Raw genomic sequence first — 20,198 nt, 5'->3', positions numbered from 1 at the left:
ATTAAACTCACCTGTACAAGATGGATTTGACTATCTGTGGTATATGACTTTTATTCACAGCATTCTGCGAAGTTAAAACAGATATAACATCACACATCAAATCCCCTACGTCAACCGACGCCATTTTCTCTTTTCACTCCGACTTCACGGTACGCATACTATTAGTCAGGTGATATTTATAACAAAGTAATTGACAATATATATATAATATATATAAATATTAGTAAAGATAAACAAAAGATCAAGTTTATTTCATTTTAATAATATTTTAATTTCGATTTTGATATTATTTTACTTAAAAGATGATACAACTGAGAAGAAAGAATTTTTAAATTCCTTCCTGCGTATACTCTGCAGAATGATTCATCACAAACCGTACAATTCAAGAGAGAAACAATGTTACTTAATAAAAAAAATGTAATGCACAGATAAACAAATGTTTAAGTTAAGTTCTTTAAAAGCGTTGTTAAAGTAACAATAAAATTATATTTTGATCTACACAGTTTGTGTGTTTATTGATTATTAATTGATGAGAGTGTGTTTTTAATAATTTCAAGCTAATAGTTATTCAAAGGAGCACTAAATCGAGTTTCAATGCTGCTTTTGAGGCTGAAGGTATTATTTATACAAAGGGTCGAGTACATTATATTCCCTCTATATATGTCTATTGTTATGTTAAATTATTTTCAATATACAAATAAGCATGCCATATAAAGCACAGCTGATATAAAGTCGCAGTAGAACGGGATATATTGAAGCTATATTTGGCGTGATGTCACCAAAAATAAATCATTTTTGAGAATGGTTTGTAACAGCCTTTTCCGACGTAAGACATTCATATACTAAGATCATAAACATATATTCAGATCGAGTATTTAAAACTTACAAGACAGCCTAGGATTTATCTTGTACTGAATGCCATTGAAAAACAATAGAATAAGGGTCAACTTACGGTGCCAGGACTACCAAAAAAGATAAAGTAAAATCTTACCCCATCTACGGTTAGCAAAGATTGACATTTTGTCACAACATGTAAAAATCCACTAACACAAAGGGCAGTGCCAAAAGGCGTCTACATGTATCACACAACATTACACAATGTAGTTAAGAATCTTCATCTAGAAAAGCATCATAAGTCACGTGTACATAAGTTACTTCGAAAATATATTTGTTCAAATGTCGAATATTTCTAGCAGCTGAAAAATAAAATATATATTTATGCTATTCCATACAAAATATATCATTCACAATCTGTGCTCGTGGATTTATATCGGATCAAAATGATGAAACGGGAAGTGAGAAATCATTGTTCTCGTACGCTAGATGTTTAATGGAAAGCATGCAGGAAGTAATGATATTCTTTTGGCATGACAGTATTATGGCAGACTCCTTTTATAACGGAAACTACACTACAATAGTTAATGTCAAAATGTAAAGTTGTCAGAGAGAAAATTACCAAATGTGCCTGGACTGTAACAACAAGGTGAGGTTCCAAATTATTTTTCATTAAGCATATTCAACTGTGTGTACTAGGCCGATGCATAAAATAACAAACTTTTGTGAGATATGTTCTCTCGATATTCAAGGATAATTTATTTGTGCCAAGTATGCTACAGGAATCAAACTCAGATTAGTAGGTATATTCTCCCTGAAACTTACCGTTGCGATACCTGAAGGTGATATTCTGATGAAAGTCTTTGATTATTGAAATTTTAGTCGAAACAGTATTTAACTATAATCAGAAGTTTCCCTATAAAAATTTCAAGGCAATTTTGCTCTATTATTTCTTCAGTTCAGTGATATCGTATCTTACGTACCTTTTAATACATAAAGAAATTTTGCATAAAGAAATTATGACATAAAAGTTCTTGCGCACGAATTGTTTTCCTATGTATGTTATTGATAAAAGATTTCTTAATTATTTGAATAAGTGAAGTGTTAATAGACAAGCCACATATGAAGTTTCTAAACATCCTGTTATTACTATCTTGCTATAAATGTGTAATTATACTCCAGCTATAAAAAAAAACAGTTCAGAAATATACTTCACACAGTATATCCTCAACTATAGCCGAGGTGTATTTTTAATACTAATTGTTACCTAAATTGTTTTTGTATTTTAGATTTAAGAATCGTATTCTTGCATTAAAATTATAAAATGTACTTCACAAATTTAGTTTTCATTGTTTTAAGCAAGGATATAACGCGTCTACTAAAATAAAATTCTTAATTCGTGTGAAATTACACGCAACTTTGATATCCATGACTAGATGTGTGTGACGTAGTCGCCAATTTAATTTTTTTAAGATCTTAGAAAAGGGCAATAACAAATAGAGTCTCCATAATAAAAGAGAGCTTCCTCACACAGTATCTGAAGCCTATACATCACAAATTCAACTCCATATTTAAATTAAATTTTGATTCCATAATATTCATTCATCAAAATGTGGCTCCCCGCTACTACAGCAGTAAGTCTACGGATTTACAACGCTAAAATTAGGGGTTCGATTTCTCTCGGTGGGCTCAGCAGAAAGCCCGATGTGGCTTTGCTATAAGAAAACACACACACACTATTATAGAAACTATTTAAAATAAAAACACCATTAAGAGGCCCGGCATGGCAAGGTGGGTTAAGGCGTTCGACTCCTAATCTGAGGGTCACGGATTCGAATCCCGGTCGCACCAAACATGCTCGCCCTTTCAGCTCTGGGACATTATAATGTGACGGTCAATCTGTCAATTTGTTGGTAAAAGAGTAGCCCAACAGTTGGTGGTAGGTGGTGATGACAAGCTGCCGTCCCTCTAATCTTACCCTGCTAAATTAGGGACGACTAGCACAGATAGCCCTCGTGTAGCTTTGAGCGAAATTCAAAAAACAAAAAAACATCAAAATGTACATCGAGTTCGTCCTCTTTAGAACGTACGATATATACATCTTTTTTTTTGAGGGGGGGGAATTTGCATAGTCCACAGGAGGAGGTCTCTTGTTTGGAATAGGATAAGACGTAGTGTGTAGAGAATCATAAATATCCGTGTGTATGCATATACATTTATATTTGTGTAAAATAATGTTGGGCATCAAATAATATAATGTTTTTAAAACAAAAAGAGAAAAGAAGAAGATGAAAACTGAAGAAAGGAAAGAAAAAGAGAATTGCTCTGAATGAAGTATTTACAGGATTGTGAGGCATTTTACAATATGTTCAAATGCTTTAAGAAGTGAAAAAATATAAGTTTTATAAGATTCTACGTGTGGCACACGAATATGGAATCTGAATAAAAATTGTACACATTATTAAATGCATAAAGACACATCGAGAAAGGAAATATATGTGTGTCTAGCACAAACTAAGAGGTATTCCAGATAATAAGGAGAAACAATTTTTTATCTTATCTGCATAAACAGATGTAGCAGAGAATAAAGCTAGGAAAAACGTTTTGTTAACTTGTTACGTATTACGATTTGAAATGGCCAGGCATGGCCAAGTGGGTTAAGGCGTTCGACTCCCCGTCTCACCAAACATGCTCGCCCTTTCAGCCGTGGGGGCGTTTTAATGGGACGGTCAATCACACTATTCGTTTGTAAAAGAGTAGCTCAAGAGATGGCGGTGGGTGATGATGACTAACTGTCTTCCCTCTAGTCTTACACTGCTAAATTAGGAACGGCTAGCGCAGATAACCCTTCAGTAGCTTTGCGCGAAATTAAAAACAAACAAAAAAAAACGATTTGAAATAGCCTGAAACTGAGTTAAATTTTAATTTTAGTTTAGTAGTTAATTAAATACAGAGGTTATCAAGTTTAACATGTTTACTAACAAGATTGATACACACAGTTTTCTTTCTTAATAAATGTATATTTTAATATACAAATAATAATATAATTTATAATAACGGTTATTACAAACTTACAAATAGTATTGAGTCCTATATCCTATTTGGAACTTCCTTGATGTCGTAGAGGGTTCATGACTAGCGAATTAGTTTTGAGTTCATATAGGTAAAATTCACACGTGAGTTTTTCATTGCTGAAGTTATTTAATATGTTCGTAAAAATACTAACATCCGCTGTTAATCCATTGAAGTTATGCGATTTGTTATGTTCGAAATTTATAAACGTTCCTAGTCAAATATCTATAGTTTCCCAATTAATAAGCGTTTATAACGGTTAAAGCTTCCGAGGTTTATAGTATACAAACTGTAGCAACTCAACAATATAAACAGTCTCTCCACGTTGCGATGGTTACCTTTTATAAGCTTGAGAGAAGAGTTTCTAGAAATTTCAGCTAAAACCCAACAATTCTGGCGATCACTGATATTTACAGATACACATTGTACACTGATTATTATTACACTCGAGAATCTTCTACAGCTTTAGTGAAAAGACGGGCATTTTGAAGCAGACATTCAACAATATAAGTTATATACATTTCCAAATGTGCATTTGGAACAGAAACATCAATATTAAAATAAATATATAATGTTAAATGTGTCACAGCTCCTTTCTTAGAGAAGTAAAAATCGGCGTAAGACAATTTTTAACTAAGATATCATATACATTGATACCCATACATTAAATAAAATACATTATAAAATAATTATACAACTTTAGTAAATAACACAATCAATACAAATAACCGTATGATCATAAAATTACATATTTCGTGAAAGTGCATTAATCCAAATGTTACATTTTTAGATTTTTGCCCAACACAATCAACAATCACACGACTGATGGGTTCATTGAAAGCTGGAATAAGTTTCAAAGGAGCAACAGGTATTTTGATTTTGTAGTTAGGTTTTCCAGGTGACTGAGTCACCTAAATATCAAGTACAATACGTAATATACCCTCTAACCACAGTGACTGAGTCATTCCAATATCAAGTGCAATACATAATATACCTTCTAACCACAGTGACTGAGTCATCCCAATATCAAGTACAATACATAATATACCTTCTAACCACAGTGACTGAGTCATTCCAATATCAAGTACAATACATAATATACCTTCTAACCACAGTGACTGAGTCACCTAAATATCAAGTACAATACGTAATATACCTTCTAACCACAGTGACTGAGTCATTCCAATATCAAGTGCAATACATAATATACCTTCTAACCACAGTGACTGAGTCATCCCAATATCAAGTACAATACATAATATACCTTCTAACCACAGTGACTGAGTCATCCCAATATCAAGTACAATACATAATATACCTTCTAACCACAGTGACTGAGTCATCCCAATATCAAGTGCAATACATAATATACCTTCTAACCACAGTGACTGAGTCATCCCAATATCAAGTACAATACATAATATACCTTCTAACCACAGTGACTGAGTCATCCCAATATCAAGTACAATACATAATATACCTTCTGACCACAGTGACTGAGTCACCCAAATATCAAGTACAATACGTAATATACCTTCTAACCACAGTGACTGAGTCACCTAAATATCAAGTACAATACGTAATATACCTTCTAACCACAGTGACTGAGCCACCCCAATATCAAGTACAATACGTATGGGTATAGAATTAGCAGTATCATTTGTCAAAGACAGAACAAACAGGCATAAAAGGTTTAAATATCTCCCTAACTACATCAGCCTTTCTATCACTGATCACATCAACAACATAGTGGAAACAAATGCAATGGGTGTTGTCTCCTTTTCGTATTTTTTTTCTCTCTTTCAAACACCAATGATCAGACATAACATGATCAGGCTTAATACAAAAATAACATAAAGGCTTTGATGGTTTTGATAAAGTTTTATCATGACTGTATGAATATATTTTAAACCATAGGAGTTGGAATTTTTAGAATAATCCTCAACTTTAGTGAATTGAACAGGTATTGGTTTTTGCTGATATGAAAAGTGGTTTTATGTGTTAAAGTGTAATTATCAGAAAGAGCCGTTGGTTTCCGTTGTGTTTCAACTTTATTTTCATCCAAGTAAGTTTCGAGGTCATCACTGCACAATGTTTAAATTAATTAATTAAACATAATTATCTTAGTTTGTAGAAATTATTACCAATACGCGTGAAATTACACCATCGATCAAAATAAACCTCTTTTCGTGGGTAAATTCTGTATAAGTTTGACTATCTTGCTTTCGATAACTTCTAAAATGTGTTTGTTTGAAATTAAAGTCACATTGGGTCATCTTTTGTGTTCACCACGAGGAATCTAATTCCAAATCTTAGAATCTAATTTCGTAGACTTATCGCAAACAAGAATTGCTAGTTGTTTGAGTGTGTATGTTTTTTTTTTCTGATAGCAAAGTCACATCGGGCTATTTTCTGTGTCCATCGAGAGGAATCGAACCCCTGGTCTTATCATTGTAAATCTGAAGACTTACCGTTGTCCCGCCGCAGGAAAATTGTTGGAGAAAAAAATTCAGCTAAATATTATATTGCTTTATAAGGTAAGTTGATTTCTAAATGTATTAGAGTTATTGATAACTGAAATATTAATAAAAATAATAAATATATATTATAGAAGTGTTAATCACTTATGATATGAGTTAATTAATGAATCCATATGATTAATATTTGGGATATATATGTAAAAACAGCTGGTTTGGGTTGAGAATTTTTTTTTTTTTTATGTAGAGGAGCGAACAACGTTTTGACCTTCTTCGGTCATCGTCAGGTTCACAAAGATAGAAAGAGGTAACTGACCGATAGCTGACTGCATGTTTGAAGGGGGTTGTGTAACTGAGTGTAGAAATGTAGAGGGCGTGCAAAGATGTTTGATTATATTTATTAATATAGGTATAAAGATGTTCCTTTCTATTGGCTTATTTAATATTAATAAATTTTTATTAATATTTGGAATGAAAAACCTCATTGGTATAATCGTACATAATCTGTAACGTTTGTTTTTTTTTTTAAATGGTTCTGTTACCTCAACATTTTTTATATACCAATTATTTAAACTATTAAATCAGATTATTTAAAGTTTGGGTTATGATGTCTCTTATTGGGAAAATAACTGAATTAGTAAAATGGATGTTAATCTAGTAGTTGTTCCAGAAGAAAACCTACTCCTTAAGGTATCTCGTATTGACTGTAAATTCTGTAAAGACAAAAAAAAGACACATTAGGGGAGAATCAAATGAAAGTAACGTAAAATCAAAACAAAGATTGTAGACACAAAATAAATTCAGGAATGATTCATGCGTTACGGTCAGAGACTTAAAGGTTGTTGTATTTTTTACCGTTTCGGATATTGACCTTTTCCATGAGATGGTTCATATTGCAGTGAAGGTACAGGCTGATCTTGAAGAAACATTCGGACATTTGACTTTTGGACAGACATGAATCAGGAACACGTAAAGAAAGTTATTACAGATAGTATTTACCTTTATCTTGGTTTTCCATTTGGGGGATTGTCCCCATTAGAAGATGAAAAAGAAGAATCAGAAATCAGCAATGTGAAGAGTCTGCGTCATTATCTAAGACATCATATAAGATGTGTCAAGTATCGTAATTACATTACATTAGGGAAGCAAATCGGAAAAGTTTGTTTGTTTGTTTGTTTTGGAATTTCGCACAAAGCTACTCGAGGGCTATCTGTGCTAGCCGTCCCTAATTTAGCAGTGTAAGACTAGAGGGAAGGCAGCTAGTCATCACCACCCACCGCCAACTCTTGGGCTACTCTTTTACCAACGAATAATGGGATTGACCGTCAAATTATAACGCCCCCACTGGTGGGAGGGCGAGCATGTTTGTCGCGACTCGGGCGCGAACCCGCGACCCTCAGATTACAAAGCGCATGCCTTAACGCGATAGGCCATGCCGGGCCCAAATCGGAAAAACTTGTAGATTTTTTCAAATGGCTTGTCATGTTATTAGGATTGACATCATCCGACTTCAAGATGCAAATGATAAAGTTAGAAGTCTGGAAGCCAATTTTGTAGTTTGTATTTAACCAATACAATTCAATAGGTATACATTTACAGTAATATTACATTACTGAAAATGTCATCTAGAAAATACACTTATTTAACCTTTGACCTTTTAATTACCTCAAATGAAAATTCATGAGTTACATTTACCCTAGTGATGGTCGTTATACCCTATGGAAAAGTTTTAACATGAATGCTAAGCATTAATAATAATAAAAAAAAAGCCATTGAAATTGTATTTCATCATCTGAGTTGGAAAATTAATAAATTCGATTCCCCTCGATAGACTCAAGAGATAGCCCGATGTGGCTTTGCGATAAGAAAAACACACACACACACACACACACAGATTAATAAAATGGCGACGGTCAACTCCCATTGTTTGGTTGGACTAGAATAGCCAAACAACTAGTTACTGTTGACTATCTTTTCTTTAATCTATCAGTTCAAAATCATAGACAGCATTGCACAGGTAGCCCACTGTATAGGTCTGTGCAAAGATTTTATACAAATAAGCAAAATATTAGCTGCCAAATTATTCGAATTTCTGTTTGCACAACTGAGTTTGGAGGAAATAACAGGAACTAAAACATTTGATAGGATGTGTTTAAAACAATATTTAAAATTTAATTTTATGTTTAGTAATTCTAAGATAAGAACTATTATAAAATACGTAGTTAAAACAATAAAAAAACATTACACTATACAAATCATCAAATAACATACTAGCTTGTTAATATGCCAGCAGATGGCAACAGTTTAGCTGCCGTTTTTTTTTGTTTTTTTTTGTATTAAAACGTGATAAAATAATTATCATCAATTTCAGGCTTACGAAATAAAGGCAAGGTTTATTTACTCTTACAAAATGAATTACGCGATTATTTCCACACTTACAGTCATGTTTTATGTATAAAAATCCAAGAGTGTTTGTTATTAAGTGAGTATTATAAAACCTTCTGGTTTGTTAACCTACCCCTCCTTTTTAATTAGATAATTATTTCCAAAATTAATTCTAGGTCACGAACAAACAAAGGTGAAATGGCTAGTAATTGCTTACTTCAGGGTTTGTTTGTTTTTTATTTTCGCGCAAAGCTACACGAAGGCTATCTGCGCTAGCTGTCCCTAATTTAGCATTGTAAGACTAGATGGAAGGCAGCTAGTCATCAATACCCACCGCCAACTCTTGAGCAACTCATTTATAAACGAATAGTGGGATTGACCATAACATTATAACGCCCCCACGCCTAATAGGGTGAGCATGTATGTTTGGTGCGCCGGGAATTCTAGCCCGCGAACCTCAGATCATGAATCGAACGCTTTAACCCACCTAGGTATGCCATCTTATTTCAGCAACATATTTGTCAAGGAAGTTTTAGAGGACTAATTTCCAAAAATAACTTTGGCAAAGGACGAAATTTCGACAGACGTCTTTACAAAAGGTTTGCCCCTCTCAAATCAGCTGCTGTCTTTCCGAAATGATTTATTTATTATTATGAATACCCTGATATAATAATTTATAAAAACAATTTTAAATTATTTTTATTAATTAAAAATATTGTGAAAAGACGTACGGTTTTGAAGAGACATTCCCACATCTTTGGTAGTTTGTCTTAGTGTCTAGAAAAAATATTCTTGGAACTCACAAAATGTCCCGATTTTAAGATAAAGACATCAAATTCTCACTCACAGAGAATCACCAATGTATCAGACCTGCTTGACTTGCTTATTATTGTCACACATTCTCTCCTGCCGTCAGGCTCTCGCGGTAATTCGTCTGTGCGTGTTGAGAAACACAGGTTTGCGAACGCTCTTCAGTTAGGTAGCTGTGATATAGTAAGTCGAAAAGCGTTGGTGAATGTGTGTCTGTAATCAAAACGTCGAAATTATTTCAAAAACGATGCCGATGTTAATATGTGCGGAAATAACTTGGAACAGTTTGACAAATTTATAGCGAAATTAAATAAAAGGTAAGTTATTTCAAATTTGTTATAACCATTTTGAAATTAAGGGGAAGGGCTGGACTGTCCCGGTTTTTCGGAATGGAAATTAAGAGAATCCCAAAATAAATATGATTATGCTGTATTTATATTAATATTTATTGAAGTGTTTTTGTTTTTTCGTGAGCGTTTTTTTCAAATGAGTTTTCTGAAAATGGAACTTAGAATTAAGCCTAAAGGAAACAAGCATTTAACAGTAAACATAAATGTAGGAAAAGCGAATTAGTTTGGAGGTACTGCAACAACACAAATGCCCTCTCGTGGCTAAGCAACAATTCAAAGGCTTTCAGTGCTAAAAATCGGGTTTCGATATCCGCAGAGGGTATAAAACATGTAGCCCATTGTGTAGCTTTGGGCTTATCAAGAATAACTAAACAAGATAAATTTTCGGAAAATAAATGTAAAAAAACAGTGAGAGAGAAAAGAAAAACATTTAATACGCCACCTGCATACTACTCTGGAGTAAAAAAATAGATATATCTCTGTACAAAAGGAATGAGTAACACGGCACTTTTTTTTCAGGGAAAAAATAACTCGTTGCAGTTAGTGGAGGAGAAATCAAAATTTTGTTGTAATTGAATCACTATTTCTTAAGAAGTAGGCTTACGTAACCCTAAATATTTTACAGAAAAAGAAACTGGAAGAAAGAACGAGGAAAACGAAAGCCTTATATACTGCAGGATGGTTGGTTGATAAATATGCTAATTAGCGACTGAACGGATGATTTTAATGGATTAAAAGTAATAACTGAATGGAAATAAGCAGAAAACATTAGGTTTATTGCCTAAAATATATTATTAATCAAAAAGCTTTGCCCACCGTGATAAATATTGATTCAGACTTACACAAAATGATTTGACATGTATCAATTTAAACTTCAAATTCATCGACTTGTTTTTACACCCTTGACTACGGATGGAATCCACTTATTGTACTACAGTGAATAAGTTTTCTTCTTTTTTGTCAGCTGGAATAATTATTGCGAATAAATGATCAGAAAAAAATTGAGTGGAATAATTTAATTTCCACGTAAAATGCATAACAGACCCTACCAATAATTAGTATGATTATTTGCAATTATCGAATATATTTTTTTCACTTTTTGTTTTTGTGATTTGGTGCAAAAATAATTTGGGGAAAATGTGTGTCAAGAGTTAGTGGTGATTCTAGGGTTAAGAAGACGAGCCAATTAACTGGCTAAAGAAAGTACATTCTTTTCATATTAGTGATTATTAAAGGCTCAAAACTGTGTAGGACAACTGTCACAGAGTTACGTGAAATGTGTCGTTTTGGTGATTTGCTTAAGCAGGTATCAAAATTCGGCTTTTAGCTTTACAAGTACTCAGACTTGATGTTGAGCCACATGGAGGAGGCTGTTAGTTAAAGAAGCTAATAACAATTTGCATATATAGTTTCCATTACCAGTTATTAATACGTGCCAAATAAACGATCTTCATAAATCATACAACAGGCTCAGCATGGCCAGGTAGTTAAGGCACTCGACTCTTAATCCAAGGGGGGGCCTGGCATGGCCTAGCGCGTTAAGGCGTGCGCTTCGTGATCCAAGGGTCGCGGGTTCGCGCCCGAGTCGCGCCAAATATGCTCGCCCTCCCACCCGTGGGGACGTTATAATGTGACGGTCAATCCCACTATTCGTTGGTAAAAGAGTAGCCCAAGAGTTGGCGGTGGGTGGTGATAACTAGCTGCTTTCCCTCTAGTCTTACACTGCTAAATTAGGGGCGGCTAGCACAGATAGCCCTCGAGTAACTTTGTGCGAAATTCCAAAACAAACAAACAAAATAATCCGAGGGTCGCGGGTTCAAATCCCCGTCCCACCAAACATGCTCGCCCTTTCAGCCATGGAGCGTTATAATGTGACGGTAAATCCCACTATTCATTGATAAAAGAGTAGCCCAACAGTTGATGGTAGGTGGTGATGACTAGTTGTCTTCCCTCTGGTCTTGCACTACTAAATTAGGGACGGCTAGTGCAGATAGCTCTCGTGTAGCTTTGCGCAGAATTCAACACATACCAAACCAAGTCACACAACAGTGCCTCCCAGCGATTCAGCGATAAATCTGAGGGTTTTAACCTAAAACTCGAGTTTCGATACCCGCAATTTGCAGAGCAGTTAGCCAGTCGTGTAACTTTGGGCTTAACATCAAAGAAAGAAACACACATACACACAATGCGTGTGTTATCATGAAATTAAATTTAACTCTTAAAGATATAAAACACCAAATATGTTAAGAATAATTATATATTTTTAATGTGTTGAGTGAATGTATGAGTATAGGAATCTCATTGTGAAATGGTATTTATACAGGACTTTGGTCAAAAGTGGGTGAGCGCTGTTGTATTCATTATTATTTCTTCATCATGTTGTTTATGTAAGTATACCTGACATGACACCTGACTCATAATCTACTAATTGCGAGTTCGATTTTCCTCACTAAACATCCTCGGCCTTTATCATGGGGCATTATAATGTTACGATCAGTTTCATTTTCCGTTTGTTAAGGAATAGCTCAAAAGCTGGCGATAGACGGTGTTGTGTTGATTAGCTGCCTTCCCACTGGTCTACCAGTTCAAAACTGGGAAAAGGAAAACGTTTTTAATCCCCAAAAGAGGCAAAATGGAGCAACGGAGATCATTCCACGTCTATTCAAACCCTGATATTTTTTTAGTACTTAGGCCTTTCCCTATTTGGTGCACGCGGCTTAGAGATCTGTAGAAACTTCAGAACAGAAACACTAACTTTCACTTTATTTCTGTAACACTATATAATCAGTACTATGGAAGTGTTTAATCACAGTCAAATGGATGGTTGGTATTCACTTTTTTCGTGTGTCTGTAATGTTTATACTCGGGAGAAAAACGTTAGCACGTTCAGGTGACAAAACTGTATAGATGACTAATTACTTTCAGTAACATTCTCTCATGTTATTAAATGTCTTCGTATTAGTTTTTTTAAAAATCATTACAGTGCAATTAAGGGTGTTGTCTTAAACGAGATTGATGTAAATTATAGATTAGGAGTTGAAGCTACACATATATAGTGTTACATATTTATGTAAACGCCCCTCCTAACAGTGTTTAATCTATCTTACATTGTCATTTTTTATCTGTTTTAAAGGACAAACTAGTAAAAGTAAGCAACTTTTATTCAGGTGGTTGCCAAGCCAGCAATAAAATCAAAAACAAAAGTACTGTTTTTAGATAAGTACCAGGAGAATAAATAAAATAAATTTTACCATCGGGTGGCTACCAAAACACTCCCTCTACTTTTGCAAATTTATCAAAAATCGTTGAACAAAAAAATAAATTTCTTATTCAAGTGCGATTTTTGTAATTAATTATATTTTTATAATTATAGTTTGCAACAATATGCCACTAGTTAGTGCTTAAATCCTGCTTAAAAGATACCGAAAAAAAGTCAGTTATGGAATGAGCGTGAAGTAGAAACATTTTCGAAAATAAAACAGATGTGCAGGTTGTAACAAAATTAAACCTTACAACCGTGTCTAAATTAAAATAAATAAAAAAGGCTTACGAGAAGGTGAAATGTCAAAGAACTTTTTCACGTAATTATATATACGTGTATGTTGTTTGTCAGTACTTGAGACATAACTGGCAAAATGTAAGTACACTAGTTGTTATTCTGCAGTGTTTACATGACTGACTTGTAATTACTGAAACCTAATTTAATTTGTTATACGAAAGTGGAAGTATATGACATGTAATTTTTAAATTTACTGACTCGTCACGTCTTGCCATATTAAGCCTAAAGGATGCTTACTTGTTGTTAAGCATAATAATGCAGAGTGGACCATATGTACTGTGCCTACTTTGGGGATTAAACACCGAATTGTAGCGTTTCAAGCCCTCAAGTTTACATCATCGTCGTATGGGAGGACGGGGACGGAGCTGAAGGAATACAAAAATTATAGAACTGTAACCATACGACTGTAGTTGTATATGACAGTGAAAAGCGTAGCACTGTAGTCATATACAAAAGCGTTTCGTTAAAGATTCACAATAACAAAAAATGAATTAGAAAATTAAAAATTATATATATATCGAACATAACATTGAACAGAGACCAACTGACAGCCAGAACTGGCATGGCGGTTCGAATTTCGTCACCAAATATGCTCGCCCTTTCAACCAAGAGGAGGTTGTAATGTAACAGTTAATCACACTGTTAGTTGTTAAAAGGAGTAGCTCAAGCGTTGGCGGTAAGTGTTGTTGGCTAGCTGCCTCTTCTCTAGTCTATTACAGTACGGTTAGCGCAGATAGTCCTCTCGTAGCTTTGCGTAAAATCCAAAAACAAATAACTAAAAAGATATGTACCTTGTTATATTTTGTTCACAACGTATCTTTGTTTTTTTACCTGTTTAATTAGTCTACTCGGTCCTCTTCTAGTTTTCTTTAAAGCCGTAATCGTATGTACGACTTATTAAAAGTACAATATGTTTGAAAACTAAGAACAAAAGCTTCTTTCAAAAGAACTCTCCGTGGTTTCTAATAATCGGAAAGTTACCATTTATTACATTGCTCTTTTAGTTTCCTTAAATGGCAAGGGAACACTTTACTTAGTTGGAATCTCGCCTTAGGCTTAGCTGGAACAGGAATGTTGTACTTTACTTAGTTGGAATCTCGCCTTAGGCTTAGCTGAAACAGGAACGTTTTAACAGACAGGTTTTTCTTTATGGAAACATTAAGTAGTAGTTCGAAGTTTCGGACGACTGCATAATTATCAAGAGCCAAAGAACAATGGAACTAAATGTCTATGCCAGTTACATAGTTCTTGTTTGTTTTGAATACAAACATATATTATTTGCTAAACCTTTAAGGTTAAGGGGTTGCGAACTTTTACACTAGGCGGCATTATACTCATCAACAATCTTATAGCGTTTTGGCTAGGCCTCGTGAGGAATTTTAATTCTGTATTAGTAATATACTGAAATCTAGTAAACAGACATTACTTCGTCTGCACTAGTTGAACATTACAATCATTTGTGGTCTGTTGCGAAATTCGACTATTTCTGTTCTTGCCCTGTATATCAGAGGAAATAACTCTTTATGCTGCACTTGGCACGTCTGCTATAAACTTGCATCTTCTAAGTTAAGTTACCGTTTGCTTTGTGTTAGTTTATGATACTTATACTATCAGTTTAAGGCACAATTTAATTAGGGTTTATAAGACCACAGTGTGCCTATAGGCAACTTTAGTTTTCACCACAAGGCTTATTTATTTTTGTTTGGTTTTATGGTTGTTGTTGTCATTTTTGTTTTTCTATCATTGAAGTTTTCCCTGCCAAAACAACCTTTTGTGAAATATAATTACTTTAAAATACCACAGTTTCTGATTTAAATAGCTGTTAAAAGAAAACGATGGAGAAGAAACATGTTCATGGTGGGTTCCCTGACGCTATGGTTTCTTAGACAGCAGTAAACTGCATTTTGGTTCCTTCAACACTGAAATTACCTTCACTTGACGCAGTTCATCTTTACTTAACAAACTTGATATTAACGTTTCATCTTCACTTGTGTTCTTTGAAACACGTTCATTATACAAGTATCAAAAGATTAAGTCGAACAATTAATATAATATTTTCGTAAAACCTAAGTGTTGTCATCCAAAAACAAGTCTATTTCAAATGTTACAAAACTGCCAGTCCTTCCTGGCTTACTGTTGTCATCCAAGAATAAATCGTTTTTAAAATTTTATAAAAGTTGATGGTCCTTTCTCTTATTACCATCATCTAAGAACATACCGCTTTTTTGTTTCAAGAGTAAAGCCTGTTCTCCATTATACGTTGGCCACTTTCATTGTTCGCTAATAAAATAATTTTAAACTGGTGTTTGAATAGTTGAATATCACTGCACTTCAACTGTGTTTGCCAACGTTAATGGCATACAGAGATTTCTTTGTACATTTTCTAAAGTCTCCTGGTGGTAGAACCAATGTAAGCATTTGTAACTTGGGTATGCGTATACATGTGCTATAGAGGACTTCTGCATATAATTAATTTTGTCCTCAGGAGGAAACGTAGTCTGTTATTGTGTTTTAAAGATACAATTAAACCTTAACTGTGAATAGGTTCTGTGAAATATTTTTTCTACATTACACAAGTGTTTACTTATGAACTGTAAAAACAGTGTCCATTTATTTTTTCTGGTACATCAAAAGTCAGGGTAGAGCTGGTTATTTATGATTTACAAAGGGTTGTTGATAACTATTTCACACACAGTTAAGCCCGTCATGGACAGGTGGATTAAGACGTTCGACTCGCAATCTCAGGATCGCGGGTTCGAAACCTCGTCGCACCAAACATGTTCGCCTTTTCAGCCGTGGGGGCGTTATAATTTGACGGTCAATCCCACTGTTCGTTGGTAAACGAGTAGCCCAAGAGTTGGCGGTGGGTGGTGATGACTAGCTGTCTTCCCTCTAGTCTTACACTGCTAAATTAGGGACGGTTAGCGCAGATAGCTCTCGTGTAGCTTTGTGCGAAATTCAAACCAAACCACGCACAGTTATAGGGAACTCATTTTTCCAAAGGCTTTCTTTAATGTTATTTAACACTGCATGAGGCACCACATTATTAGCCATTAACTTCTTACTAGTTTTTCGTTTAAAAAGGTACATAGCTATGAAAATGAGTATAATTCTCTAATGGTAGTTACTTCATAAGACGATATAGTGAACACACTTACGTTACTCAAGACACAACCATCAAGAAACGATTAGCCATTGTTTTCCTCATCATGTGCTTGGTCCCATTAACATTTCTTCTGAAATAAAGAGTATGAACTAAGTCAAGCAATTCTTTAACTGGATCACTAATTCATCAAGCTGTTAATAAGTCTTATCATTGGAAATAAGACGTGACTGGTCGGGGGCATAGTTTAGTAACATTTGAACATATTTTAGAAGCCATTCACACTATCTTTGATATAGAAAACTACATTCGTATATATATTGATAGTTTCACCTACGGTAATGTTAGTGAAGAGGGATTCTACATAGAAGCTAGTTCACATGATTAAATTGTGTTTTTGTCAAGTTAGTTAATTAGTTGAAACTATCTATTACTGTGTTCAACAAAGGTGCTTTGTTTTCGGGGGTTGTGACAGAACTTCAACCAAAGGCTAGTTATTGAGACAATGGGTGTGACTTGACATACAAAGGAGTGTATTTTGGAAGCTTTATAGAGTAAGTTTGGGTATGATCCCAGTGTTTTAATGGCACTGTGGACATCATCATCAAAAAGCAGTTCCATAGAGTAAGTCTGGGTATGATCCTAGTGTTCTTACGGTACTGTTGACATCATCATCAACAAACAGTTCCATAGAGTAAGTCAGGGTGTGATCCTGGTGTTCTTACGGTACTGTGGACATCATCATCAAACAACAGTTCTATAGAGTAAGTATGGGTGTCATCCCAGTGTTCTTACGGTACTGTGGACATCATCATCAACAAACAGTTCCATAGAGTAAGTATGGGTATGATCCTAGTGTTCTTACGGTACTGTGGACATCATCATCAACAAACAGTTCCATAGAGTAAGTATGAGTATGATCCTAGTGTTCTTACGGTACTGTGGACATCATCATCAACAAACAGTTCCATAGAGTAAGTATGGGTGTGATCCTAGTGTTCTTACGGTACTGTGGACATCATCATCAACAAACAGTTCCATAGAGTAAGTCAGGGTGTGATCCTAGTGTTCTTACGGCACTGTGGACATCATCATCAAACAACAGTTCCATAGAGTAAGTCTGGGTATGATCCCAGTGTTCTTACGGTACTGTGGACATCATCATCAAACAACAGTTCTATAGAGTAAGTATGGATGTGATCCTAGTGTTCTTACGGTACTGTGGACGTCATCATCAAACAACAGTTCCATAGAGTAAGTCAGGGTGTGATCCTTGTGTTCTTACGGTACTGTGGAGGTCATCATCAAACAACAGTTCCATAGAGTAAGTCAGGGTGTGATCCTTGTGTTCTTACGGTACTGTGGACATCGTCATCAACAAACAGTTTCATACAGTAAGTATGAGTATGATCCTGGTGTTCTTACGGTACTGTGGACATCATCATCAAAAAGCAGTTCCATAGAGTAAATATGGGTGTGATCCTAGTGTTCTTACGGTACTGTGGACATCATCATCAACAAACAGTTCCATAGAGTAAGTCAGGGTATGATCCCAGTGTTCTTACGGTACTGTGGACATCGTCATCAACAAACAGTTCCATAGCGTAAGTATGGGTGTGATCCTGGTGTTCTTACGGTACTGTGGACATCATCATCAACAAACAGTTCCATAGAGTAAGTATGGGTGTGATCCTAGTGTTCTTATGGCACTGTGGACATCATCATCAAACAACAGTTCCATAGAGTAAGTATGGGTGTGATCCTTGTGTTCTTACGGTACTGTGGAGGTCATCATCAAACAACAGTTCCATAGAGTAAGTCAGAGTGTGATCCTTGTGTTCTTACGGTACTGTGGACATCGTCATCAACAAACAGTTTCATACAGTAAGTATGAGTATGATCCTGGTGTTCTTACGGTACTGTGGACATCATCATCAAAAAGCAGTTCCATAGAGTAAGTATGGGTGTCATCCTAGTGTTCTTATGGTACTGTGGACATCGTCATCAAACAACAGTTCCATAAAGTAAGTCAGGGTATGATCCCAGTGTTCTTACGGTACTGTGGACATCATCATCAACAAACAGTTCCATAGAGTAAGTATGGGTGTGATCCTGGTGTTCTTACGGTACTGTGGACATCATCATCAAAAAGCAGTTCCATAGAGTAAGTATGGGTGTCATCCTAGTGTTCTTATGGTACTGTGGACATCGTCATCAAACAACAGTTCCATAGAGTAAGTCAGGGTATGATCCCAGTGTTCTTACGGTACTGTGGACATCATCATCAACAAACAGTTCCATAGAGTAAGTATGGGTGTGATCCTAGTGTTCTTACGGTACTGTGGACATCATCATCAAACAACAGTTCCATAGAGTAAGTATGGGTGTGATCCTAGTGTTCTTACGGTACTGTGGACATCGTCATCAACAAACAGTTCCATAGAGTAAGTATGGGTGTGATCCTAGTGTTCTTACGGTACTGTGGACATCATCATCAACAAACAGTTCCATAGAGTAAGTCAGAGTGTGATCCTTGTGTTTTTACGGTACTGTGGACATCGTCATCAACAAACAGTTTCATACAGTAAGTATGAGTATGATCCTGGTGTCCTTACGGTACTGTGGACATCATCATCAAAAAGCAGTTCCATAGAGTAAGTATGGGTGTCATCCTAGTGTTCTTACGGTACTGTGAACATCGTCATCAAACAACAGTTCCATAAAGTAAGTCAGGGTATGATCCCAGTGTTCTTACGGTACTGTGGACATCATCATCAACAAACAGTTCCATTGAGTAAGTATGGGTGTGATCCTAGTGTTCTTACGGTACTGTGGACATCATCATCAACAAACAGTTCCATAGAGTAAGTATGGGTGTGATCCTAGTGTTCTTACGGTACTGTGGACATCATCATCAACAAACAGTTCCATAGAGTAAGTATGGGTGTGATCCTTGTGTTCTTACGGTACTGTGGACATCATCATTAACAAACAGTTTCACACAGTAAGTATGAGTATGATCCTGGTGTTCTTACGGTACTGTGGACATCATCATCAAAAAGCAGTTCCATAGAGTAAGTATGGGTATGATCCTAGTGTTCTTACGGTACTGTGGACATCATCATCAAACAACAGTTCCATAGAGTAAGTCAGGGTATGATCCCAGTGTTCTTACGGTACTGTGGACATCATCATCAACAAACAATTTTATAGAGTAAGTATGGGTATGATCCCAGTGTTCTTACGGTACTGTGGACATCATCATCAACAAACAGTTCCATAGAGTAAGTATGGGTGTGATCCTAGTGTTCTTACGGTACTGTGGACATCATCATCAAACAACACTTCCATAGAGTAAGTCAGGGTATGATCCTAGTGTTCTTACGGTACTGTGGACATCATCATCAACAAACAGTTCCATAGAGTAAGTATGGGTGTGATCCTAGTGTTCTTACGGCACTGTGGACATCGTCATGAACAAACAGTTCCATTGAGTAAGTCAGGGTATGATCCTAGTGTTCTTACGGTACTGTGGACATCATCATCAACAAACAGTTCCATAGAGTAAGTATGGGTATGATCCTAGTGTTCTTACGGTACTGTGGACA

The 20,198-nt window shown here is 35.4% G+C and overlaps 2 protein-coding genes across 2 annotated transcripts in view; one reads left to right on the top strand and one right to left on the bottom strand.

Annotated features, from left to right (window-relative positions):
- Positions 1-166, bottom strand: part of poe (E3 ubiquitin-protein ligase-like protein poe) — a 107,798-nt gene extending 107,632 nt beyond the window's left edge. The window contains 1 exon segment of the mRNA XM_076497355.1: positions 12-166. Coding sequence (XP_076353470.1) covers positions 12-124 — 113 coding nt within the window. The 5' untranslated portion in view covers positions 125-166.
- A 9,531-nt stretch (positions 167-9,697) lies between these two features.
- Positions 9,698-20,198, top strand: part of LOC143248702 (breast cancer anti-estrogen resistance protein 3 homolog) — a 76,750-nt gene continuing 66,249 nt past the window's right edge. Inside the window, exon 1 of the mRNA XM_076497344.1 lies at positions 9,698-9,895. The gene's annotated coding sequence lies outside the window, so the exon portion shown is untranslated. The remainder of the gene's footprint in view (positions 9,896-20,198) is intronic.

The sequence above is a fragment of the Tachypleus tridentatus genome, chromosome 4 (genome assembly GCF_004210375.1).
Source record: "Tachypleus tridentatus isolate NWPU-2018 chromosome 4, ASM421037v1, whole genome shotgun sequence".
Taxonomy (NCBI): domain Eukaryota; kingdom Metazoa; phylum Arthropoda; class Merostomata; order Xiphosura; family Limulidae; genus Tachypleus; species Tachypleus tridentatus.
The sequence above is the reverse complement of the archived record's forward strand: the minus strand, read 5'-3'. Positions and strand labels throughout refer to the sequence as shown.